The following is a 27564-nucleotide window of genomic DNA, read 5'->3' as shown; positions in this document are numbered from 1 at the left end:
CCCTATCAAATACTCCCAATACAGGGACAACACAGGGTTAGATACAAAGAGAAGCTGCCTCTACATTGTCACCATTAAACACTCTCAGGACAGGGACACGATGGGGTCAGACACAGAGTAAAACCCCCTCTACACTGTTGCCATCAATTGCTCCCTGGATAGGGACAGCATGGGGTTAGCTCCCCCAACAGAGACCCCACCACATTTTCCCAGATAGTTGCTCGCCAGTGGATTTCTGATGGGACATCATTAAGATTAATTCTGGAATGTAGATTTCACTCTTTGGAAAAGCAACAAGTGCCTTAAGCTCATTGATTAAACTTGCTGCAATCTGCCTGATGCTGTCTGTGCCTTGGGGAGAATGTGCAAACTCCACACAGACAGTCATCTGAGACTGGAATCGAACCTGGGTACCTGGCACAGTGAGGCAGCAGTGCTAATCACTGAGCCACCATGCCTCCCAGTTGACATTTACTCTACTAAACACCAGTGGATTGGAAATAGAATCAGTCAAAATCCTGGAATTCCTTCCCTAAAGGCATTGCGGATCAATCGATGGCACATGGACTGTAGCGGTTCAAGAGGGCAGCTCACTTGCACCTTCTCAAGGGGCAATTAGAGATGGGCACTCAATACTGACTCAGCCAATGCAGCCCACATCCTGGGAATGAGTAAAAGGAAATGAGACAAGCTGGGTTTGTCCAACCTTTCCTCATGAGACGGCACCTCCATTCCAGGTATCAGTCTCTGAACTGCGTCCAACACATTTACATCCATTCTAAAATAAACAGACCAATACTGTGCACAATTCATGCACCACATGAACCCCATTCCATTTACTTTTTCCTCAAAGATGTACAATATATCATTCGGTTCACCAGGCTTCAGGAGAGAAGCTTTTATATTTCTGAAATTCTCATTACGAATCTCCCCCTGTACCTATACTTCATCAACACCATAAAAACATCTGACTGAAATTCTTCAGGTTAATCATTCCTAGATCAGAACTGCCTGCTTACATTTACCTTGTGGTAATCACTCATCTCCATCTCCTGCACTGACAGGGAGAGAGATTTGACCTTTCAAAGCCTCCCCACCCTTTTTAGTAATTTTTCACAATATCTTTGTTTGACACACACCAGGAAAACATCCTGGGAAATGGTGTGACTCTTTCTTTTCCATCTGCTGTGCTGTTTCCCTTAAATAACCAAACACTGTCAACTTGCTCACAGTAATACAACCCACACAAACTGCGTCATAGACTGCAGCAGTTCAAGAAGGCAACCCCCTCCCCCCACGTTCTCAAGGGGCAACTAGGGACGGACAATAAATGCTGTGTCCAGTCATTGACATCCACATCCTGACAATGAATGCGAAAAGGAGATCAGAGTTACCATTCAGCCCACTTCACCAATCAACTGGGTCACGATTAAGCAGCTGCTATAAATCCATTCTCCCATTTGCCTTGGTAATGTTAATTTGTTTCATTCATTCACAGAGAGAGGAGTGTATTGACACAGTGAGGGAGAGAGAGGAAGGAGAGTGCTCAGAGATAGGAGGCTATAGAGGGAGAAAGGAGGGTATTTTGAGAAAATGAGAACGATATTGACAGAGGAGGGTAAAACACGTCCAGAAACCCTAGCTCGGCAACGTGGTAGCCCACAAACCCATCAACACACTAAAACAGCAGCTAATGAACTTGAAAGAGCCCTTACAGACAATGAGCAAAACTAATGTCATTTACAAAATACCTTGCAAGGACTGTAACAAACACTACATTGGACAAACAGGCAGAAAACTAGCCACCAGGATACATGAACATCAACTAGCCACAAAATGGCATGACCCTCTCTCACTAGTATCCTTACATACGGATGAGGAAGGACACCACTTTGACTAGGACAAACCAAACAGAGACATGCATGAGAATTCCTAGAAGCATAACATTCCAACCAGAACTCAATCAACAAACACATTGAGTTAGACCCCATCTATCACCCCCTGAGAAAAAGAGCAGTATATGACATCACCACAGGAAATGACAACACCAACCCAAAGAAACCCAAACATAAAAATTAAAAGCTGGAATCATGTGCAGTGCTTCGCCGGAGGCCCACTAAAGATGTTACCTAGTAGGGTGACGAAACATCTGGAAATGAACCTTCCAGCTCAGTGAGCAAACCTACATCCAAAACTTCAACCTGAGCTACAAATCTTCTCAAAACTCTCTAAGACAGGAGGGTATTGAGAGAGAGAGTGCTTAGAAAGAGGAGGGTATGGTGGGGGGGAATGGTATTGAGAAGAGGGTGGTCCGGGAGAGGGCAGTATTGAGAGAAAGGCGGAAGGCATTCAAGTGGGCCAGGCCTGACTATTGGCTGGTGAACGGAACATACAGCAGCTTATTTTGATTGCGTTAACTGTATTTCCTGCTCAAAACAGGCACAGCGTAAAACCCACCATATTCCACCTACTTTCAGTTCCCAAGATCATTTCAGACTCAAAACATTAATCCTATTTCTCTCTCCACACCTGCTGAGTTTCTCTAGCAGTCTGTTTTTATTTCAGATTTCCAGCATCTGCAGTCTTTTATTTCTATAAGGATTCACAGGAGAAATTTCAGTAAAGGAGAAGCAATCGGGTTAGCTGGGACCCCAGGGTACAACGTGGCAGATAATCTGCAAATAGCTTATCTGGTTAGGCCACAGCTAGGGTACTGTGTGGTTCTGGAAACCCATTATGGAGCAATGTGATTCTGTCAGAGAGGAATTTACCAGGATGTTGCCTGGTCTGAAGAGTTTCAGAGATGAAGGGAAATTGGACAGCCTGGGGATGTTTTCCTTGGAGCAGAGGCGGTTGAGAAGAGACATGATGGATAAAATGATGGCAGAGATAGGGTAGATAGGAAGAACCACTTTCTCCTTGATAGAGGGATCAATGACCAGGGGGCATGGATTTAAGATAAGGGGCAGGAGAGTTAGAGGAAAACTGTTTCCACCAAGAGGCTGGTGGGGATGTGGAACTCACTGCCTGTAACATTGAAGAAATATTTCGTTGTGCATCTGTGATGCAAAAATAATTTCTTGAAAATCAGTATTACTGTTGCATCATTTTTCAGATGGTATGTATTTAACTATTTATTTCAATGAATGTAGAAAGTGAGAGTGTATGGAATGTTTATTTATGACAAATTAACAAAAACATATTACCTACAGATTCATGATTAAACTGTTTCACTTTATATTGTGTATGTGATCTTCGTTATTTGCTGTTTTGACTATCTGAAGAAAATAAACTCCTAAAAATAAACTCGGCAAATGCACACAAATTATTCCTGTGTGACTGCGTCACCTGACAAAGGAGTTGTGAGAATAAAAATACAGCCGCCTGAAAGCCAAAAAGTAAAAATACATAAATCTATTTGATCACCACCTTTTGGAGCAGAGAATTCCAAAGATTAAGCACCTTGTCAATTATTTTAAATCTATTGCTTCTGGCTTGTGAGAAGAGTTTTCCAATTGCTCTCTCAAACACCTCAGTATTTTAGCTAATCTCTATGTTAGGACATCCCTGAACCTTCGAGTAAAAAATGAGGTCTGCAGATGCTGGAGATCACAGCTGAAAATGTGTTGCTGGTCAAAGCACAGCAGGCCAGGCAGCATCTCAGGAATAGAGAATTCGACATTTCGAGCATAAGCCTTATGCTCGAAACGTCGAATTCTCTATTCCTGAGATGCTGCCTGGCCTGCTGTGCTTTGACCAGCAACACATTTTCATCCCTGAACCTTATCTGCTATTAGTATAAAGAAATCTTGAGTCATAAACACAAGCAAAGAGCATCCTCAAATCTTCTAAATTGCACCAAATAATCTGCTTAGCCTGTGCAACTTTTTCCTCATAAATTCACTCTTCCTAGCCCACTATCAATTCATGCAGTAGTTTATATCCTATGCTGTATGCTGTCCAGAAATCATAGAATCAGGTCATTGGCCCAACAAGTCCACACTGACCGTCCAAAGAGTATCCCACCCAGATCCATTTGCCTAATCTATTACTCTCCATTTCCCCTGACCAATACACCTAACCTACACACCCCTGAACACTATGGGCAATTTAGCAGTCAATTCACCAAACAGGCATATCTTTGGCTATGGGAGCAAACCCACACAGACATTTGCCAGAGGCTGGATTTGAATCCAGGTTCCCTGGTGACGTGAGACAGCGGTGCTAACCACTGAGCCACGTACCATTTGGAGTGCTCTCAAGGAATCAAGAGTTCTCCCTCCTCACCTCAGCTAACCCCAACAGCTTCACTTTGACAGAACACTGACCTGACCTCAGTCAGGAGATGTTACACTACACTTCTGTTTGAGTGGCAGCACGGTGACTCAGTGGTTAGCACTGCTGCCTCATAACGCCAGGAACCCAGGTTTGATTCCAGCCTCGGGCAACTGTCTGTGCGGAGTTTGCACATTCTCCCCGTGTCTGTGTAGGTGTGCTTCGGTTTCATCCCACAGTCCAAAGGTGTGCAGGTCAGGTGAATTGGCTATGCTAAACTGCCCATAGTGATGGGTGCATTAGTCAGGGGTAAATACAGGCTAGAGGAATGGGTCTGGGTGGGTTATTCGCCAGAGGGCCGGTGTGGACTGGTTCAGCCGAGGGGCTTGTTTCTGTCCTGTAAGGAATCTAATCTAGTGAAGGAGTGTGTGTGACAGCAAGGCCAATGGCACCACCTAGCTGCAGTTCGATGCCTAACACCCTCAGATCAATTGGCTGAAGGTTGTAGGTTCAAGCCCCTCCATCAGGTCAAGCTGGCAAGTTCCTCTCCTTAAAGGACAGCAGTGAACGAGATGGGACCATTTACAGCATTTGACAGCTGCTACATGATCATCGTTATGCTACACAGTGCTGCACTTGTAGATCACACACACATCCTGTTTGGGTCCTTGTGGATACAAACATAGAATCATTGAATTTTACAGTCCAGGAGGCCATTTGGCCCATCATGTCTGTACCAGCTCCAGAAAGACTTTTCCAGCTAGTCCCACTCTCCAGCCCAATCTCCATAGCCTTCTAACTTCATTCCTTCCAAATATATATCATTTTTGAGATCTCTTATGGAATCCTCCTTCACCTATCTCCCAGGCAGCGCATTCCAAATCCTAACAACTCTGCGTAAAGATGTTTCTCCTCATTGCACTCCTAGCTCTCTTACTGACAACCCCGAAATTGTGACCCCTAGTTACTGACATACCAAATAGTGAAAACAGATTATCCTCCTTTACCCTGTGGAAGTTATTCATAATTTTGAACACCTCAATAAGGTCACCTCTTAATTATCTGACATGGGGCTAACCTGCTCCCTCTCTGAGCAATAGCGGAGATGTGAAGCTGGTAACTATTAGTGGAATTGTCCTGTGTACTAATTACTGCTGCATGCCCTCCAGTAATCACGGCACTGGGCTCCTGCACTGACAGGTCATTTGGGACAAGTTGATGTTGTGAAAGATGCTACAGAAATGCCAGACCATTTCCTTATCTCCTCATTTAAAAAAGTTTAAATTTATTAACAGTTTAGAATGATAATTTCAATGAGTAAAAAAAAAACTGTTCAGAACATCGCAGCGGAGACCTTTCTCCAACTGCCAGCTGCCTGCACATTGAAGGTCAGGGTTGCCTGGACCAGACATCAGAGACTGACTGCTCTTCAGCCTACAGGCCATCAGGGACTCGGAGCAGCGACGGTTCATCTTACTGCAGTTTCACCGAGCTCCCTGATCCAGCTTGCTGTTCGTCCAATGCGAGAGCTGCATCGTCCTGCTCCTGAAAGACAAAACAGGCAAGAAACAAAAAAAGCCACTTGCATTTATATAGCACCTGCACACTGAAACATACTTTGCGGACACCAACACTTTTTGCTCAGAGAGTGGTCACTGGCACAATGCAGCAATGTGTATAAAATATGTTCCCACAGACAACAATGAAATTATGGTCCTTCAGCAACATTGGTTGATGGAGACGTATTGATCAGTATTGATATTGATCAATGTTGATCAGGACAGAAGGAAGAGGTTCCTGCTCCGTTTTGATGGAGCGCAGTTGGACCGGTCACATCCAGCTGAAACAGCAGATGGATTTCAGTTTAACATCTCATCTAAAAGATGGTATCTCTGACAGGGCTGCACCCCCTGGGTACTGTACTTGGCATCAGGCCTGGATTCGATGCTCAATGTCACGTGTTATCGCGCAAGCTCTGGCTCAAGGGGAGATACAGACCTCGATGGCGAGACAAAGCTGAGATTATGTCAAACCTTTCACAGGGACTCCTAGAAGCTGGCATCTCTGGGAGGCACACGGTACACCATTACCAGCTGGGATGGTGCTACAGGGCACTGGGGTTAGCTAGCTGCTGTGGTACCACCTCTGCAGTCCCCACACTGTCGGAAGTGAACTTAAGGAAATGCACCTTTCCAGAGGCAGCTAATAAAAAGATTCCACCGGGAATAGTGTGGAAATTCACCAACTGGGCCTCAAACCACCATCCCCACCCTTGAACTAAACTGAACAAATTGCTCACCACCAGTAATGGGATCTTGCTGTGCATCATGACAATGGGGGGTCACATTTAGTGGAATGTTCTCAACTGCACACAAAACATAAGTGAGCCGTTCAGCCCATCCATTGCATGCTGGTTCCACAACAGCTACCTCCGAGAGCCTCTCTCCATCATCTCCTTCCATTCCCCTCTCCCTCAGGCAGTTGGTCTTGTTTCCTCTCAAGATGTATCGATACTCAATCGCTCCCCCAGAAGCGAGTTCTACATGCTCCCCATTCCCCGATTAAAACAGCTTCTCCTGAGTGAATTCCAGTACGTGTGCTTGGCGGTCTTAGTATCATGACCCCATCATTTGGAACTTTTGTGCAGGTGAGCCCAATACCAGCTAACAATTAGCGAAAACAACATTATTACTAATTGTCTTCAAACATACGCAGGCATTCACACCCTGAACGTTTGCAATACTCCTTCTCACTTCCTGTTTTTCCAATCAAATGACTGGCATCTTTTCCCAAGGGGGGTGGATTTCAAGACTAGGGGACCTATGTTTAAGGTGAGAGGAGAGAGATTTAAAAAAGATTTGAGGGGTAACTTTTTTTTCAAAACACAGAGTGGTTCAAAGTTTGTGCGAAGATTTGTAGCTCGGGTGCTTGTTGTAGTGGTTCTGTTCGCCGAGCTGGAAGTTTTTGTTGCAAACGTTTCATCCCCTGGCTAGGAGACATCATCAGTGCTCTGGAGCCTCCTGTGAAGTGCTTCTTTGATGTTTCTTCCGGCATTTATAGTGGTCTGTCCTTGCCGCTTCCGGGTGTCAGTTGCAGCTGTCCGCTGTAGATGAAAGTAACCACCCCAACACACACAAACGAAGCTGCATCAGGACACTATTCAAAAGAGCTACAACACACTGCAGTACACCAGAACTGCGAAAAGAGGAAGAGGAACACCTATACAAGGTATTCGCCAAAAACGGATACCCACGCAACTTTATCAACAGATGCCTAAGAGATAGACCACGGAACGAGGACATGCCACAACCAAAAGGACTAGCCACACTACCATACATCAGGAGCGTTTCAGAACTGACAGTCAGACTACTGCGACGCTTAGGACTCATAACAGCACACAAACCAACAGCCACGCTCAGACAACAACTTACTAGAACAAAGGAGCCAATACCCAACATGAGCAAAACTAATGTAGTTTATAAAATACCATGCAAGGACTGCACAAAACACTATATAGGACAAACAGGAAGACAGCTAACAATCCACATACATGAACACCAACTAGCCACGAAACGACACGACCAGCTATCCCTAGTAGCCACACACTCAGACAACAAGCAACATGAATTCGACTGGGAAAACACTACTATCATAGGGCAAGCCAGACAGAGAACAGCCAGGGAATTCCTAGAGGCATGGCATTCATCCACAAACTCCATCAACAAACACATCGACCTGGACCCAATATACCAATCACTACAGCGGACAGCTGAAACTGAGACCCAGAAGCGGCAAGGACAGACCACTATAAATGCCGGAAGAAACATCAAAGAAGCGCTTCGCAGGAGGCTCCAGAGCACTGATGATGTCTCCTAGCCAGGGGACGAAACGTTTGCAACAAAAACTTCCAGCTCGGCAAACAGAACCACTACAACAGAGTGGTTCGTGTGTGGAATGAACTTCCAGAGGAAATGGTGGACCCAGGTACAGTTGGAACATTTAAAGAGTCGAAGAAAGGTTTGGAGGGATATGGGCCAAATGCAGGCTGGTGGGACTGGTTTAGTTTGGGATTATGGTCAGCATGGACTGGTAGGACTGAAGGGTCTGTTTCCATGCTGTATGGCTCTAAACATCACAGCCTTTTGGCTTTCACAACTTTATTTGCATGTACAAAATATTTTCACACACATCCCCAAAGGTACTGTGTCACTCTCAGAAGGGCCAGCACTGAGTGAACACAGTTAGTAAGATAATTGGCAAATAAAAAATACATTTTTTTGGTGGGAGGGGGTGGAGTAAGACAATCATAGTTTCTGTTGCTGCAATCAGATGCTGTGACCTGGAATCCCATAACTGAAAGGACAGTGTGTCAATACAGGAAGTAATTCAGGTTCAAAGGGGAATGGGATCTCAACTAAAGGAAACTACCAAGGTATGGGGGGGGGGGTGAAATAAAACAAAGAACTGAAGGTGCTGGAGACCTGAAATACACACAAAAACAAAACTGCTGCAGAAATTCAGAGTCTGATAGCATCTGTGGAGAGAAAACAAGAGTCTACATTTCGAAGGCAGTGACCATTCTACAGAACAGCTCTCTCCATGCAGCTGCCCCTGCTGAGTTTCTCCAGCAATTTCTTGTGTGTTTAAGGTTGAGGGCTGAGACAGACTGGGCAACTCCATTAAATACAATGACAGTGGGTAGGTAATGATTAATATTTAAAGAACAAATGCATGCTTTGCAGCAATTAGACATACTTTTTCGGTTAAAGGTCAGAACAGAAAAGGTGGCCCTCAACCATGGCTATCATAACAAATGAAGGATAAAGTTAGGCTCAAAGAGGGGATCACACAAAGTTGCTGGAAAAAGTAGCAAGCCTGAGGAACGGCAGAGTTTAGAATTCAGCAAAGGAAGGTAAAGAGATTGATTAAAAGGGAAAAACGAATTCAGAGTGTGAACTTCAAAGAAACACAAGAACAGACTACAAGGGCTCAAATGAAATAAACAAATTCGTGTACATCAAATTTGTAAAAACTGAAGAGTTGATCATGGAAAACAATTAAATAATTACTTTAGGTTGGTCTCCACAGAAGAAAACAAATAATTTCATGAAATGCTAGGAAAGCAAGGGTCTATTAGGGAGGAGAAATTGAAGGAAATTATCAGTTAAAAAAATAGTGATGGAGAAATCACTGGGCCTGAAAGTTGGTAAATTCCCAAGGCCCGCTAACCTACGAGCCAGAGGAGGAAGGAATAGCAACAGAAACATGGATCCATTGGTTGGCATCTTCCAAAACTTACCTCTATCTTCCAAAACTCTCTAGTTTTTCTGGAACAGCTCCATGAGATTGGAGGTTGCAGATGTAATGGGAGGGATGGAGAAAATCAATTAGCCTCACAGAAAACCGCTGGAGTCTATAGACCATAGGTCAATGCAGCAGATGTAGGCCATTCAATCCATCCAGGCTGCTCTGTCATTCAGAGAGATTCTGGCTCATCTGATAATGCTCAACTCCACTTTCTTATGTTTTCCCCATCCTGATTAAAAGTCTGTCTTAGCCTTGAATATACCTATTGATCCAGCCCTAACAGCCCTCTGTGATAAAGAATTCCACAGACTCACTTCCCAACGAGTATCATAAAGAATTTAAAAACAGAATGTTTAGAACATACCAATAGGATGACACAAAGTCAACATGGATTTCCGAAATTTTTTTGTTTTGAGGACATAGCTAGATGAGGGAAAACAGTGCACATGGTGTATTTAGATTTTCAGAAGGCTTTTGACAAAGTCCAATATCCGGGGATACTGAAAGAAATTAAACCACATGGGACTGAGGGTAATATCATGGAATTGGTGAGCAGAGAGGAATTAATGGGTCATTTTGAGAATGGAAGACCATGAGGAGTGGGGCACGACAGGAATCAGTGCTTGGGACCCCAACTGTTCATACTCAGAATCCCTATAATGTGGAAACTGGCCCTTCAGCCCAACAAGTTCACACCGACCCTCCAAAGAGTAGCCCAACCAAACCCATTCCTCATTACTCTACATTTGCCCCTGACCACTGCACCTAACCTGCACCATCCCTGAACACTATGGGCAATTTAGCATGGTCAATTCACCTAACCTGCACATCTTTGGACTGTGGGAGGAAACCAGAGCACCCGGAGGAAATGTATCTGAACAATTTGGGCAAGGGAACCAAATGTAATATTTCCAAGACTTCATAAAACCAGGTGGGGCCGAGAGAGGTAAAGGAGCTTCAAAGAGTCTTCAGGTCAATTTAGACAAGTAGAAAGAGTGAGCAAATGTGTGGTAGATGCAGCATAATGCTGATAAATATGAAGTTGTCCACTTTGGTAGGAAAAGCAGAATGGGAGAAATGTGCTTAAATAGTCAAAGTCAGAAGTCAGACGACGCCTGGTTATAGCCCAACAGGTTTATTGGAAATCACAAGCTTTCGGAGTGCTGCTCCTTCGTCCAATGGATTCTAACCTGGTGCTGTGAGACTTTTGACTTTGTCCACCCCAGTCCAACACTGGCATCTTTAGAGCATGGCTAATACAGCACAGAAACAGACCCTTTGGTCTGACCAATCCATGCCAAAGATAATCCCAAACTAAACAATTCCCACCTGCCTGTTCCTGGTCCGTATCCCACCAAACCTTTCCAATTCAGGACAGATTAGGAAAGTGCTGATTTACAAATGGACCCGATTGCTTTCAGTGACTGGTGTACAAGGACAAAGATGTAGGTGGAGCACAATGTCAGGAAGGCAAATGGAATGGTGGCCTACACTGAGCACAGGAGCGAGGATGTCTAACTGGAGCTGTAAGGGGTCCTGGAGTATTGTGTGCATTTTGTATCTCCTTAATCAAGGAAAGATATATTTTCCACAAAGGAAATGCAGTGAAGATTCACAAGACTATTCCTGGAATAGTAGCATTGTAATAGGAGGGTCCACTTGGCCTGTGGTCATTGGAGTTTAGAAAAATGAGAGGGATCTCATTGAAGCATGAAATTCTGACAGAGCTGGACAGTCTGGATGCAGGGTGTATATTTCTCCTGGGACAAAGTGAGGACTGCAGATGCTGGAGATCAGAGTCAAAGACTGTGATGCTGGAAAAGCACAGCTGGGGTCAGGCAGCAGCCGAGGAGCAGGAGAGGTCGACGTTCCAAACATAAGCTCTTTAATAGGAATGGGGGGGGGTGTGGCCAAGGGGACTGAGAGATAAATGGGAGGAGGGTGGGGCTGGAAGAAAGGTAGCTGGGAATGCGATAGGCAGATGAAGATTGGGGGTAATTGTGATAGGTTGGACTGGAGGGTGGAGCGGATAGGTGGGAAGGTAGATGAACAGGTAAGACAATTCAACAGGGCAGTGTTGAGTTGGAGGTTTGGATCTGGGATGAGATGGGGGGAGGGGAGATCAGGAGACTGGTCAAATCGACATTGATCCCATGTAGTTGGAAGGTCCCAAGGTGGAAGATGAGGCGTTCTTCCTCCAGGCGTGGAGGTGGTAGGGGAGGGGTGATAGGGGAGGCCCAGGACCTTAGCGGAGTGGGAGTGGGAGTTAAGTGTCCGGTCACAGGGCGGTGGGGTTGGCTAGTGTCCCCCCCCCCAGAGGTGTTCCCTGAAACATTCCGCAAGCTGGCGTCCTGTCTTCCCAGTGTAGAAGAGACCACTCGAGAGCAACGGACACAGTAGATGAGGTGTTTGGATATGCAGGAAAATCTCTGTCAGATGTAGAAGGATCCTTTGGGGCCTTGGATAGAGGTGGGTGCACCTTTTACTTTGGAGGAGTGGAGTTCAAGGGCAGAGGTGCGGGATGTGGAGGAGATATGCTGGAGGGCATCGTTGACACATGGGTGGGGAAATTGTATACATTGAAGTAGGAGGCCCATCTGGGATGTTCTGGAGTGGAATTGCTCCCCCTGGGAGCTGATGTGGTGGAGGTGACTCCCAGAGCTACCTGGATTATGAGACTCAGCGCCTCCTAGCAGAGCGCTTTAGGGAACATCTCCGGGACACCCGCACCAATCAACCACACCGCCCCGTGGCCCAACATTTCAACTCCCCCTCCCACTCTGCCGAGGACATGGAGGTCCTGGTCCTTCTTCACTGCCGTTCCCTCACCACCAGACGCCTGGAGGAAGAACGCCTCATCTTCTGTCTCGGAACAGTTCAACCCCAGGGCATCAATATGAACTTCAACAGTTTCCTCATTTCCCCTTCCACCACCTCACCCTAGTTCCAAACTTCCAGCTCAGCACTGTCCCCATGACTTGTCTGGACTTGTCCTACCTGCCTATCTCCTTTTCCACCTATCCACTCCACCCTCTCCTCCCTGACCTATCACCTTCATACCCTCTCCCACTCACTTATTGTACTCTATGCTACTTTCTCCCCACTCCCACCCTCCTCTAGCTTATCTCTCCACGCTTCAGGCTCACTGCCTTTATTCCTGATGAAGGACTTTTGCCTGAAACGTCGATTTCGCTGCACCTTGGATGCTGGCTGAACTGCTGTGCTCTTCCAGCACCACTAATCCGGAATACACTTCCTCCCAGCCCACCCCACACCCACCCCTCCCCCACACCCCCCACCCCAATCCCCCCCACCCCAACCCACCTCCCCCACGCTCCCCCCTCCCGCATGCTCATTCTCCCCCCAACAACCTGTAAGAATGCTATTCCTTGCTCCCAATTCCTCCTCTTCTGCCACATCTGCTCCCAGGAGGACTGATTCCACTCCAGAACATCCCAGGTGGCCTCCTCCTTCAAGGACTGCAATTTCCCCTCCCACATGACTCACCGTCTCAGGGCATGGTGTGGTCTATTTCGGACTGAGATCAGGAGTCATTTCTTCACCCAGACGGCAGTGAACTTGTGGAAGTGATGGAAGTGCCTGTAAAGTGCTATGGAAGGCTATGGAAATGATTTAAGACAGCCATAGATTTCAGGACGCTCAAAGTATCGAGAGGTGTTAGAAAGCAGGAATATAGTGTCAAGATAGAGGACCAGCGACAACGGCGATTGGTGGAGAGGCTTCGATGGGCTGAATGGCCTACTTCTAGTCCACTTTTCTATGTTTTAACGCAATAGCTGTGAACTAATTGATATCTAGATATACAAAAGGGTAACAAAGCTCTTGGTGGTCGTGGTAATGTCATTACTTCCAGGACTACAGTTCTGGATTCAAGTTCCACATGCCCGGGAGGTGTGTCATAACAGGTCCAGAGAGATTGATTAAAAAATTATTTATAACAGGCCCTCAGCTGGAAGTGGGGCAGAGACCTGTTGTGCTGTTATAGTCTATCAACTCTCCACTCAAAGGAAGTCCACATCTTTTTGGTTTCTTTTGATAGAATTTGTTAACATGGTGGAACCAAACTGAACAGTAACTTTGAATTAAGACCTGGGTAGATACTTAAAAGGGGTGACACTAACGGCGCAGCAGTGGGGAACGAGCAACAGGGCGAGGGAGAGGACATAATTAATTGTATCTTTCTTTACAGGCACAATGCTGGGAGATTCTGTGAAAAGGAGACAACTAAAGTCAGTCTAATCTTCTCTCCACAGACAGTAATTAAAATACAGAACAGGAAATCTCGCAGTCACCTTCCCTGTCCCTGAAAAACAATGACCTGCCTCCACACTAACGCTTCCTGATTTTGTCGCAGTTACAATTCTCACCCTGAAGTTAGAGTTTAATTGCAGTGTCTCCTCAATTCTACCCTCCCATTCAGCTAATAGGCTCAGCACAAAACCAAAGTTCACAATACAAATCATAATACCAATGGTGTTGTAGAGTAAATATTACAATACTGTTGTAGCAGGCAATGCTCAGCTAGTAGGCCTGGAAAGCACAGAGGGAAGTCTTCTCCCATATCCAACCCATGTTCGATGGGGACAGTCTAGAGGGAGCTTTACTTGGTATCTAACCCTGTGCTCTCCCTGTCCTGGGAGTGTTTGATATGGAGAGAGGGGGAATTGTACAGAGAGCTTTACTTTCAGTGCAAAATTGTGGACAAAACTTTGCTTTCAGTTTAAAAGAGTAGGTGGAGCTTCACTCTGTATATAACTGCATGCAAACCCTGTCCTGGGAATGTTTGAAGAGGACTGTGTTTTAAATAAAAAGTGTTACTTCAGTTTAAAAGAGGTGTTCAGCACAGAAACAGACCCTTCGGTCAAACTCGTCCATGCCAACCAGATATCCTAAACTAATCTAGTCCCATCTGCCAGCATCCAGCCCATATCTTTCCAAATCCTTCCAATTCATATATCCATCCAGATACCATTTGAATGCTGCAATTGTACCAGCCTCCACCACTTCCTCTGGCAGCTCATTCCATACACGTACCACCCTCTGTGTGAAAAAGTTGCCCTTACGTCTCTTTTATATCTTTCCTCTCATCCTAAACCTATGCCCTCTAGTCTGGTCTCCTCCATCCCAGGGAAACGACTTTGTCTATTTATCCTATCCATGCCCCTCATGATTTTATAAGCTTCTATAAAGGTCACCCCTTAGACTCCAACACTCTGGGAAAACAGCTCCAGTCTGTTCAGCCTCTCCCTGTAGCTCAAATCCTCCAACCCTGACAGCATCCTTGGAAATCTTTTCTGAACCCTTTCAAGTTTCACAACATCCTTCCGATAGGAAGGAGTCCAGAATTGCACTCAATAGTCGAAAAGTGGCCTAACCAACATCATGTACAGTCGCAACATGATCTCCCAACTCCTGTACTCAATACTCTGACCAATAAAGGAAAGTATACTCCACACCTCCTTCCTTATCTTATCTACCTGCAACTCCAATTTCAAGGAGCTATGAATCTGCACTCCAAGGTCTCTTTGTTCAGCAACACTCCCGAGGACCTTACTATTAAGTGTATGAGTCCTGCTAAGATTTGCTTTCCCAAAATGCAACACCCCACATTTATTTAAATTAAACTCCATCTGCCCATTGGCCCATCTGATCAAGATCCTGTTGTAATTTGTCCACTACACCTCCAATTTTGGTGTCATCTGCAAACTTACTAACTATACTTCTTATGCTCACATCCAAATCATTTTATATAAAATGATGAAAAGTAGTGGACCCAGCACCGATCCTTGTGGCACTCCACTGGTCACAGGCCTCCAGTCTGAAAAACAACCCTCCACCACCACCCCTGTCTTCTACCTTTGAGCCAGTTCTGTATTCAAATGGCTCGTTCTCCATGTATTCCGTGAGATCGAACCTTGCTAATCAATCTCTCATGGGGAACCTTGTTGAACGCCTTACTGAAGTCCATATCGATCACATCCACTATTCTGTCCTCATCAATCCTCTTTGTTACTTCTTCAAAAACTCAGTCAAGTTTGTGAGACATGATTTCCCACGCACAAAGCCACGTTGACTATCCTTAATCGGTCCTTGCCTTTCCAAATACATGTACATCCTGTCCCTCAGGATTCCCTCCAACAACTTGCCCATCACCGACATCAGGCTCACTGGTCTATAGTTCCCTGGCTTGTCCTTACCATCCTTCTTAAACATTGTCACCATGTCAGTCAACCTCCAGTCTTCCAGCACCTCACCTGTGACTATCGACGATACAAATATCTCAGCAAGGGTCCAGCAATAACTTCCCTAGCTCCTCACAGAGTTCTAGGGTACACCTGATCAGGTCCTTCAAGAGAGCTTTTCTTCTAGTTCAAGCAAGTAGAGGGAGCTTTACTCAGTTGAAAGGAGTTGAGAAAGGTTCACTTTCCATTTAAGAGTAGAGGGAGTTTAATTTGGTATCTGACCTCACATAGGGTGTAATTGAAGGAGGACGAGGTGGATGAGTATTCAGGTCAAACAGTGGGCGGCACGGTGGCTCAGTGGTTAGCACTACTGCCTCACAGCACCACAGTCCCAGGTTCAATTCCAGTCTTGGGCTATGTGGAGTTTGCATATTCTCCCTGTGTCTGCGTGGGTTTCCTCCGGGTGCTCCGGTTTCCTCCCAGAATCCAAAAATGTGCAGGTTAGGTGTATTGACCTTGCTAAATTGCCTGTAGTGTTAAGGGATAAATGTTGGGGAATGGGTGTGGGTGGGTTGCTCTTTGGAGGGTCAGTATGGACTTGTTGGGCTGAATGGCCTGTTTCCACATTGTAAGTAATCTAATCAAATCCATCACCAGACTTTAGCTCCGTGCAGTAAGTACCTACCTGATGTTTAAGGTAGGAGAGGAAAGTATCCCAGCCGACAGTCACTACATTCACGTAGAGGACGCGGTATTTTGGAGAAAGGAAGTAGAAGTTGATCATTTGGGCTCCAGGCCACAACATCAAATCCGCCTGGAAAGAAGTCGACGGATTAAAATATCAGAGGTCCACAGTTATAAAGGACAAAATCATGATAAATCATCCAAAATCAATTCATCAAAGAACCAGAATTTCAATATTTTACCATATAAAATTTCCAGAATTTCCTCTTGAATTCCATCAGGCATTTGATTGGATGATGGCCTTCTAACATCCCCATTCCTGTCAAAACATATCACCACGTCTTCAATTCAACATTCATCTCAAGAGATTTTAGCTTACTATTGAAATCTGAATGTTCCTCTATCCTATCGGACCCAGGCTATGGGATCCCTCCATTAATTACTCTCTAAAATAGGAGAACTCACCTCAAACCCAGTGGACACACAGCTGCAAGTAAATATCAAACCCCCTGTACAAATACAGACACTGGCTCAGCATGAGGGAATCAACATTATAACACGGGTCAATAGTGCAGGGAAATGCCTTGGCTCTAGTGCAGTCCAGAGATTGATCAGTAAATACAATAGCATTGGAATCTGACCACTGGTGAAAAAAACTTCCTGTTGTGGAGAGAAATGGCTAATTCAAACCTCTGTCCATCGTTGTGGAATTGCTGTGTCATGTTCAAACAGCAGGAGAGGTTTCAACCCAGAATTAATGAACTGTGTTTTCAGAACTGGTCTCTCCGTGGAGAAAAACTGCATTGTGTCAATCACCATTCTCAGCTAGGCTCAGTGTGAAATACAGTCAGTTCGGCTATAGTGTTTGTTTTTTCAGCGTGTATTGGTATAAAAGCAATTGAAGAATTTATACCGTTATTTGTAGAACATGAACTTACCTGTACTGGCTATAATGTGATTCTGACCCGATCAGTTTAAATGGGGGCAGCTATTGTGCAATTTCCTTATAACATGAGATGGCAAGAGAATGGAACTATCACGTTATATCAGAACAGACTGTACATCAAGGACAATTAGCTCTCAGACATCCTGAGCAACAGACAAATTTTTGCTTGGCTCAGTGGTTGGCACTGCTGCCTCACAGCAACAGGGACCCAGGTTCAATTCAAGCCTCGGACAACTGTCTGTGTGGAGTTTGCGCATTCTCCCAGTGTCTGTGTGGGTTTCCTCCGAGTGCTCTGGTTTCCTCCCACAGTCCAAAAATGTACAAGTTAGGTGGATTAGCCATGGAATGGGAAATGCAGGATTACAGGGATAGGGTGGGATGCTCTTTGGAGGGTCAGTGCAGACTTTATGGGCCAAATGGCCTCTAACCGCACTTGTCAGGATTTTATGAAAACAAAGATACTGAAGATTTGAAACAAAAACAGGAATTTCTGGAGAAACTCAGCAGGTCTGGCAGTATCTGCGGAGAGAGAAACAGAGTTAACATTCCAAGTCCAGTCCCACTTCTTCACACGAGATTATAGTTGGTGTGGTTATGTTCAACTTTAATCAAAAGCAGGTTGGAATTGAAGCAACTGACCTGTCTTCCAACTGTAGTAAAGAATTGGTCAGTCTGACTCAGGCCACAATCAATGCTGGATCGTGTAGGGAACTGTAAATCTCCAGCGAAATAATCTTGGTCAGGAGGTGTCTGCAGGCACCGAGGTGGGTCAGGGACAGTCAAACTGCTCATGTGGCTGCAGTTCTCGTGGGAAAAGTCAATCACATGAAGGATTGTAAACTAAATCAGTCAAATCCAAAAAGTACTGGAACTGAGAGGTTAAGATAACTCAAGGGTAACAACCGAACTCTGAACTAACTACGGCTTGTGCAGAGTATGAGGCTTTTCCTACGCTTTCTCAATAAAGGTGTGCTTCTGATAAGTTGTGGGGCCTGCATGTGTTTTGGGCGAGAGCCAAGGTTACATTACAGGGTGTTTTAAATTAGAAGAGCCAATAAAAGTGTTGTGTCATTGAGATTACTTTAGATACTTCACATCAAGGTATCAGGAGGTTTATTTTAATAAATAAGATGTTTGTGGTGGAGCGAAACCGATGTCTGAGATTTTTCTTCTCAACAAAATCCTCAAGTCCAAGCACTATCGAGAGGAGACTGAACAGTGGCTGTTTATGTTAATGGTATCAATGGAGCGGTGCACACAAGGTCCATGACAAGGGGGTGCTGTAAGGGTTGGACTGGGTGTTGGCAGCCCTGGAATAACATTCTAATTTAGTTTGATAAGTCTCCTTTACAATTTTTTTTAATTAGGGGAACGAGCAGTACATTAGGACAAGACTGAAATATTCACATCCATCTTCAGCCAGAAGCACTGAGTGGACGATCCATCTCGGCCTCCTCCAGTAGGCCAGAGCATCACAGAGCCAGGTCTTCAGCCAATTCGATTCATTCCACGAACTATCAAGAAATGGCCAGAGGCACTGGATACTTGCAAAGGCTGTGGGCCCTGACAACATTCCTAGAGAAAAGAAAAACTGCAGTCCCTGGAATCCAAAGGAGACAAGCAGGAGGCTGGAAGATCAAGCCAGGCAGCATCAGGACATATGGGCGGCACAGTGGTTAGCACTGCTGCCTCACAGTACCAGGGACCTGGGTTCAATTCCCACCTTAGGCATCTGACTGTGTGGAGTTTACACATTCTCCCCGTGTCTGCGTGGGTTTCCTCCGGGTGCTCCGGTTTCCTCCCACAATCCAAAAATGTGCAGGTCAGGTGAATTGGCCATGCTAAATTGCCCATAGTGTTAGGTGAAGAGGTAAATGTAGGGGAATGGGTGTGGGTCTTCAGAGGGTCGGTATTTCTTGTTGGGCCGAAGGGCCTGTTTCCACACTAACCTAAAGCAGTACAGGCCCTTTGGCCCTTGAAGTTGCGTCGACCTATGGAACCAATCTGAAGCACATCAAACCTACACTATTCTATTTTTATCCATATATTTATCCAATGATCATTTAAATGCTCTTAAAGTTGGTGTGTCTACTACTGTTGCACGCAATGCGTTCCATGCCCCTACTGCTCTGAGTAGAGAAACTAGCTTTGACATCTGTCCGATATCTATCACCCCTCAATTTAAAGCTATGTCCCCTTGTGCGAACCATCACCATCCGAGGAAAAAGGCTCTCACTGTCCACCTGATCTAACCCTCTGATTATCTTTTTTGACTCAATTAAGTCACCTCTCAACCTTCTCTCTAACGAAAACAGCATCAGGAAGTGGAGAAGTCGATGTTTCGGGTGTACTACTTCCTGATGCTGCCTGGCTTGCTGCGTTTTTCCAGCCCCCTGCTTGCTGACAACAGTTCGGCTTCATTCCCTGTCATTTTTCTCACCTCTGTCAGCACCTGCATGCAACAGAGATAACTTGATTGAAATATAAAACCCTAAACGAATGCAATCGGGTCGATGTGGAAACGACTTCTGCTCATGAGAGAATTTAGGATTATCGATCAGAGTTTAAAAATGCAGGGCCATCGATTTAAAACGGAGATGAGGATTTTCCTCAGAGGGTTGAGCGTCTTTGGAATTCCCTTCCCGAAATGTCAGTAGGTGTACAAACTTTAAACATTTAGTTGAACACCAACTAGCCACGAAACGACACGACCAGCTATCCTGAGTAGCCACACACGCAGATGACAAGCAACAGGAATTCGACTGGGACAACACTACTATTATAGGACAAGCCAAACAGAGAACAGCCAGGGAATTCCTAGAGGCATGGCACTCATCCACAGATTCTATCAACAAACACATCGACCTGGACCCAATATACTGGCCACTGCAGCGGACAGCTGGAACCGACAACCGGAAGCGGCAGAGACAAGCCACTACAAATGCTGGAGGAAACATCACAGAAGCGCTTCACAGGAGGCTCCCAAGCACTGCAGATGTCACCTAGACAGGGGACGAAACGTTTGCAACACAAATTCCCAGCTCGGCGAACAGAACCACAACAACGAGCACCCGAGCTACAAATCTTCTCCCAAACGTTGAAAACTTTAAACATTTTAAGGCAGAGAAAGATAGATTCTTGATGACCAAGGGCAAGAAGCTCAATATTATCCAGGACAAAGAAGCCGCTTGACTGGCACTACATCCACCTCCTCCACTCCCTCCACCACCGGTGCTCAGTAGCAGCAGTGTGTGCTAGCTACAATTTGCCCTGCAGAAATTCACCAAAGGTCCTCAGACAGCACCTTTCCAACCCACAACCACTTCTATCGCAAAAGACAAAGGCAGCGATATATGGGAACACCAGCACCTGCAAGTTCCCTTCCAAACCACCACCATCCTGACTTGAAAACATATCGCTGCTCCTTCACTGTCGCTGGGACAAAATCCTGGAATTCCCTCCCAAAGGGCATTGGGAGTTTTCCTACAGAACACGGACTGCAGCGGTTCAAGAAGGCAGCTCACCCCCACCTTCTCAAGGGGCAATTAGGGACAGGCAATAAATGTTGTCCAAGATAATGCTTCCACATACCTTGAACAAATATAAAACAATTTATTGCCCTTTATCCTTTAAACTTTACTAATCAGCATCAACTCTATGATTAGAGCACGTTTTCAAACTTCTACAATCAACATGAGTCTACGCAATCTTTGCTTTCAAGTTAAACCTTTTCAATTTACCCCCACAGTACACAGTCCCCACCAGTACTGTACCCCAGTGTTATATAGTGACAGAGCTGTCCCCACCAGTACAGTACCCCAGTGGTTATACAGTGACAGACCTGTCCCCACCAGTACTGTACCCCAGTGGTTATACAGTGACAGACCTGTCCCCACCAGTACTATACCCCAGTGGTTATACAGTGACAGACCTGTCCCCACCAATACTGTACCCCAGTGGTTATACAGTGACAGAGCTGTACCCACCAGTACTGTACCCCAGTGGTTATACAGTGACAGAGCTGTACCCACCAGTACTGTACCCCAGTGTTAGACAGTGACAGAGTTGTCCCCACCAGTAATGTACCCCAGTGTTATACAGTGACAGACCTGTCCCCACCAGTAATGTACCCCAGTGTTATACAGTGACAGACCTGTCCCCACCAGTACTGTACCCCAGTATTATACAGTGACAGGCCTGTCCCACTGTTACTATATCCTCTACAGCGCAGTGTCATGCTGCCTTGCAGGTTAATGAGTTGTCAGACACAGATTGAATGGGGACAGGAGAAAGGTTTCACACACCTATAACCCTGAGGTAGGAGTGGTTGGAGGTAGGTCGGTTTGGGCGCAGGGATGTTAGTTACACGTACCGCCAAAATAGATGAGGCCAAAGATGGGCGAGGCAATGGTTTGGTCCAACAAGACCTTCTTCAGCACAATGAGTTTGGTCCTTCCTGGGAACCTTCGATCCAGGGCCCCGTACCAGAAATGCCCAAAGGGGCCCATTAAACAGCCAGTTGCAAACATTCGTCCTGTGGATAAGTGAGAGAAACAGGGAGGAGAGACTGACATTGGGAAAAGCAGAGCTCCTTTGTGAATATGGAGTCTGGAATCAAAATTAAGACAAAGGAATAATCCTTCTATGTATAAATATTAAGAAGCACAGAAAATATTAATCCTCAGATGCTGCTCAAACCTACAATGGCATCACAAGCTGCACTTCCACCTTCAGGACTTGGCACGTTGTCTGCCTCCCAGTGCATGGAGGTGTTTGGCTGTAGGGAGGATTCACAACCAGACCTATCCCCACCAGCACTGTACCCCAGTGTTATACAGGGACAGACCTGTCCCCACCAGTACCGTACCCCAGTGTTATACAGTGACAGAGCTGTCCCCACCAGTACCGTACCCCAGTGTTATACAGTGACAGACCTGTCCCCACCAGTACCATACCCCAGTGTTATACAGTGACAGGCCTGTCCCCACCAGTACTTTACCCCAGTGTGATACAGTGAGGTGGAGGTACCAGTTTTGGATTGGGATGGTCAAAATTAACAATCACACAACACTGGGTTATAGTCCAACTAGTTTATTTGGAAGTACCAGCTTTCTGAGTGCTGCTCCTTCATCAGGGAGCTAGTGAAATAGGATCACAGGACACAGAATTTATAGCAAAAGACCATAGTGTCATAAACTGACGCAATATATTGAACAAACCTAGACTGCTGTTAAATGGCAGTCAATATTTTTTATAAGCCATGTGACATTTTACAAACTCATACTTTGGAAAGAGAACCAGTCTGACTCAAGATTGGAACACATATGGACTCTAACTGCGCACATTTAATGCATTGTTTGAGCTGAGGTGTCACTTTTTTTAAACAAACCTTAAGTTATCTGGGGAATATGACTTGAAAGTAGTTCTGGGATTTACATATTAGTGAACTTTAACCTAAAACCCATTCTTACGGATGAAAGATTGAACCGCAATCAAGATTGGCATAATATATTGCATCAGTGTATGACAAAATGATCTTTTGCTATGAAGTCTGTGTCCTACGATCCTGTTCTACAAGCGACCTGACAATGGAGCAGCAGTCCGAAAGCTTGTACTTCTAAGTCGACCTGTTGGACAGTAACCCGGTATTGTGTGATTTTAAGTGATACAGTGACCTGTCCCCACCAGTACCATACCCCAGTGTTATACAGCGACAGACCTGTCCCCATCAGTATCGTACCCCAATGTTATACAGCGACAGACCTGTCCCCACCGGCACTGTACCCCAGTGTTATACAGTGACAGACCTGTCCCCAGCAGTACTGTACCCCAGTGTTATACAGTGACAGACCTGTCCCCACCAGTACTGTACCCCAGTGTTATACAGGGACAGACCTGTCCCCACCAGTACTGTACCCCAGTGTTATACAGTGACAGACCTGTCCCCACCAGTACTGTACCCGTGTTATACAGCAACAGACCTGTCCCCACCGGTACTGTACCCCAGTGTTATACAGCGACAGACCTGTCCCCATCAGTACCGTACCCCAATGTTATACAGCGACAGACCTGTCCCCACCAGTACCGTACCCCAATGTTATACAGTGACAGACCTGTCACCACCGGTACTGTACCCCAGTGTTATACAGTGACAGACCTGTTCCCACCAGTACTGTACCCCAGTGTTATACAGTGACAGACCTGTCCCCACCAGTACTGTACCCCAGTGTTATACAGTGATAGACGGTACCCCAGTGTCATACAGGGACAGACCTGTCCCCAGCAGTACTGTACCCCAGTGTTATAGTGACAGACCTGCCCTCAGCAGTACTGTACCCCAGTGTCATACAGGGACAGACCTGTCCCCAGCAGTACTGTACCCCAGTGTTATAGTGACAGACCTGCCCTCAGCAGTACTGTACCCCAGTGTTATACAGGGACAGACCTGTCCCCAGCAGTACTGTACCCCAGTGTTATACAGGGACAGACCTGTCCCCAGCAGTACTGTACCCCAGTGTTATACAGTGACAGACCTGTCCCCACCAGTACTGTACCCCAGTGTTATACAGGGACAGACCTGTCCCCACCAGTACTGTACCCCAGTGTTATACAGTGACAGACCTGTCCCCACCAGTACTGTACCCGTGTTATACAGCAACAGACCTGTCCCCACCGGTACTGTACCCCAGTGTTATACAGCGACAGACCTGTCCCCATCAGTACCGTACCCCAATGTTATACAGCGACAGACCTGTCCCCACCAGTACCGTACCCCAATGTTATACAGTGACAGACCTGTCACCACCGGTACTGTACCCCAGTGTTATACAGTGACAGACCTGTTCCCACCAGTACTGTACCCCAGTGTTATACAGTGACAGACCTGTCCCCACCAGTACTGTACCCCAGTGTTATACAGTGATAGACGGTACCCCAGTGTCATACAGGGACAGACCTGTCCCCAGCAGTACTGTACCCCAGTGTTATAGTGACAGACCTGCCCTCAGCAGTACTGTACCCCAGTGTCATACAGGGACAGACCTGTCCCCAGCAGTACTGTACCCCAGTGTTATAGTGACAGACCTGCCCTCAGCAGTACTGTACCCCAGTGTTATACAGGGACAGACCTGTCCCCAGCAGTACTGTACCCCAGTGTTATACAGGGACAGACCTGTCCCCAGCAGTACTGTACCCCAGTGTTATACAGGGACAGACCTGCCCCCACCAGTACTGTACCCCAGTGTTACATTGGAGGGAAATCTAGTTAACCTCTCGGCTTCAGTGACCCTTCATCCGAACAGAGAGAGTATCACTGGCTCCGGATTGTAACTCCGATTGCTCTCCACAGATGCTGCCAGACCTACTGAGATTTTCTGTTTTGGTTTCTGATTTCCAGCAGTTCTTTCAGTTTTTATCTTGAAGAGGAGTGCCCGTCCCTGCGCGGATATTTCGCTCTCGTCAGTATCTTCAGTAGCGACCGCACTTCAGGGCAACGCCACTGGGAGGCGCTGAACTGGTGGAAGGCGCTACCTAAATGCATTACCTGTTCGAGCCCATTCCCGCACACGGTCGGGCTCCCGCCAGATCTCTCGGGTTTGTTGTATCAAGTCCCCAGTCGCCATCAGAGCCCCGCAGCTAACAGTGTTAGTGACGAACAGATATTTGCCAGTGAAGAGAGATTTCCAAACAGCGAGCAGGCGGACAGAGAAAGCTGTGTTTGGAGGAGCAGGCATTCTCTACTGGGAGGGCAGGGTTAACCCACTGACTGAACTAACTCCAATCTTTAAATGATGCTCTGCAAAAGAAATCTACTCCGCTCTTAATTCTCAAAGTCAGCTTGAAATTTCCAGCCTGTAGGATGTTAAGTGTGAAAAACTCCTGAAAGAGCCTAATCTCCAGGTTACTATCTAACCTTGAAGTTTCTCACAACTGCCATGGGCCACTCTCACTCCCCCTATATAAAACAACCTATCTCCGTGCAGTATCAGCACACTGTGCACAAAATGCTTCTTTTTTCCCTGCAAGTGTTTTTTTCTTCTTCATGGAGAGTTTGCACCTACACATTCAAGTTCTGCGCTTGCACTCATCAAACTCAAAGACTGCGTAGTTCTCAGAGATTCCTCGGGCTCTCTGTCCAGTCTCCGGCCACTGACCAGCTCTGAGGGTCAAACTGAACTCTGCCTGAGCAGGAGATGAACTCCGAACTTTAAGCTGAGACGATAATTCCAGTTTTTGGACTTCGCTGCCTCCCCCCTTAATCCTTGGTCCCCTCAGTTAACTGGTCTTTCTTAGTCCATTCCCTCTCCCCACACTGTCGATACCTAATGTTTCCACAGTTCTGAGGGGACCCCAGCTCAACGCCGCCCTCAACTCCCTGTTCCTTGGGAATTTTATTCCTTTTTCTTTACCCTGCAGTCTGTATCCCTGTTTCAATCCTGTCTCCCTATTACTCCAGCTCCTTTCCTCTCTTTCGCTTCCTGTCAGACTATCTGTACATCTGCAATTATACCTCTATCCCTCTCTGCTCACCATCCGTTAATGATTTGATCCCACTCTGTTTGTCTATGTGTATCCTTATCTAAACTCTCTGTCTCTGTCTCTCTCTCTGTCTCTGGTCCTGTCCCTCTCCTCTTCCTCCCCCAGATTACATATATTTCTATTCTATTCTCTTTCACTCATTTTAATTTTCTCTTTCTCTTTCCCTTCCTGTCACTGAATCTCAACCACGTTCCTCAGCATCCGGAAGGAAATTGTATCGGTTTTTTCAACCAATCAGATCCGGGTATGGGTCTGATTGATACAACAATTAACCAATGAAAGCTGAGTGATTCTGCAACATACCGGCACTATTGACCAATCACATCGTTCTAGCGTCCAATCACATCGTCCAATCACATGTCCTGTTTTACATAGATTAATATTCAATTAGAATAGGAGGGGCTACCCTGTAACAATCTGTTTTAAAGTCACAGGCACCTCCTGGAATAAGTTATTGAAAAGTTATATTTTACTGATTGATTACTGACTACTTTTTGTTCGAGAAGAATGTAATCAATCCCCAGGATCAGTCATGATCTGATTCGAGGGGCCGAACAGGGTTTTTGCCCAAAATGTCGATTTTCCTGCTCCTCGGATGCTGCCTGACCTGCTGTGCTTTTCCAGCACCACTATAATCTAGACTCTGATTTCCAGCATCTGCAGTCCTCACTTATGCCTTGAGGGGCCGAACAGCCTACTCCCATTCCTGTTTCTTATGGCTTTATGGGATACTGTAGCAGAGGGGATTTAGAAGAGATAGCTGGAAAACACAACCATGGAACTGTGTGAAAGGAAGCCATTCAGTTCATTGTACCTGTACTGGCTCATTAAAGAGCATCATTATCTCGTGCCAATCACCTGCCTTTCCCCCGAACCCTTGCATCTTATGCCCTCCAATAACCATCCAATGCCCTCATGAACACCTCCCTTGAACCTGCCTCTGCCACATTTCCAGGCAATGCCTTCCACATTTCGTTCTGATGAAGAGTCACTGGGCTAAAAAAGTTTAGCTCTGCTTTCTTCCTACAGATGCTGCCGGAAGTGCAGAGTTTCCTCAGACATTCCTGTTTCATAGCTCAAATAGAACCATCAGCGTAACACTTGTAGGAAAGGAAAGATTAGCCTTCATTGTTCCAGGTACTTGAATGAATGCAGTGAATATTGCCTCTCTGTGCCACCTGAGGTTCAATGGTACCTAGGTACAGATACTTAATGTCTTGTCACAGAGTTGAAATTGTAAAAAGAAAGGCTTGCATGGGAATACAGAGTATTAAAGAGTTTCTGTAAAGTACTCACCTTATAACCCTTCAGAACATGAGGCTAAGCTGCCTCCATCCGGACTCACTCTCATCCTGCTCCCCACTCCGGGACTCAGCTGGGGTGCTGCCTGAACTGCTGTGCTCTTCCAGCACCACTAATCCAGAATCTGGTTTCCAGCATCTGCAGTCATTGTTTTTATCTGGGGAGAAAAACTGCTGCAAAGAGGGGAAGCAAAAACGAAAAGGAATTGGCAAGCAGAGGATCTCCGACTGGAGCATCTTAATGTGCCGCCATCTTGAACAGTTAGAATCTGCCTTGAATCTGCCATATCTACCTGGTCTGGCCTACATG

At 45.9% G+C, this 27564-nt stretch overlaps 1 protein-coding gene across 1 annotated transcript; it reads right to left on the bottom strand.

The window, feature by feature from the left end:
• Positions 1-5538: 5538 nt before the first annotated feature.
• On the bottom strand, positions 5539-26147 carry LOC132828967 (mpv17-like protein 2). The gene is made up of 5 exons (XM_060846202.1): positions 24959-26147; positions 21788-21949; positions 16712-16788; positions 16471-16599; positions 5539-5820 (listed from the first exon to the last, which is right to left on the bottom strand). The coding sequence occupies exons 1-5, from the start codon at positions 25146-25148 to the stop codon at positions 5749-5751; spliced, it is 630 nt and encodes a 209-aa protein (XP_060702185.1). The 5' UTR covers positions 25149-26147; the 3' UTR covers positions 5539-5748.
• Between the last annotated feature and the right edge of the window lie 1417 nt (positions 26148-27564).

Source organism: Hemiscyllium ocellatum, chromosome 28 (assembly GCF_020745735.1).
Source record: "Hemiscyllium ocellatum isolate sHemOce1 chromosome 28, sHemOce1.pat.X.cur, whole genome shotgun sequence".
In the NCBI taxonomy this organism is placed as follows: domain Eukaryota; kingdom Metazoa; phylum Chordata; class Chondrichthyes; order Orectolobiformes; family Hemiscylliidae; genus Hemiscyllium; species Hemiscyllium ocellatum.
The sequence above is the reverse complement of the archived record's forward strand: the minus strand, read 5'-3'. Positions and strand labels throughout refer to the sequence as shown.

Bases quoted from the DNA above. Each gene is read 5' to 3' on its own strand.
- LOC132828967 (XM_060846202.1), bottom strand. From the start codon at position 25,148: ATGCCTGCTCCTCCAAACACAGCTTTCTCTGTCCGCCTGCTCGCTGTT. The intron at 21,950-24,958 runs GTAATGCATTTA...ACTTATCCACAG, and splicing joins GCGGGAATGGGCTCGAACAG to GACGAATGTTTGCAACTGGC. The intron at 5,821-16,470 runs GTAGGTACTTAC...TTTGTCTTTCAG, and splicing joins TCTCCTACCTTAAACATCAG to GAGCAGGACGATGCAGCTCT.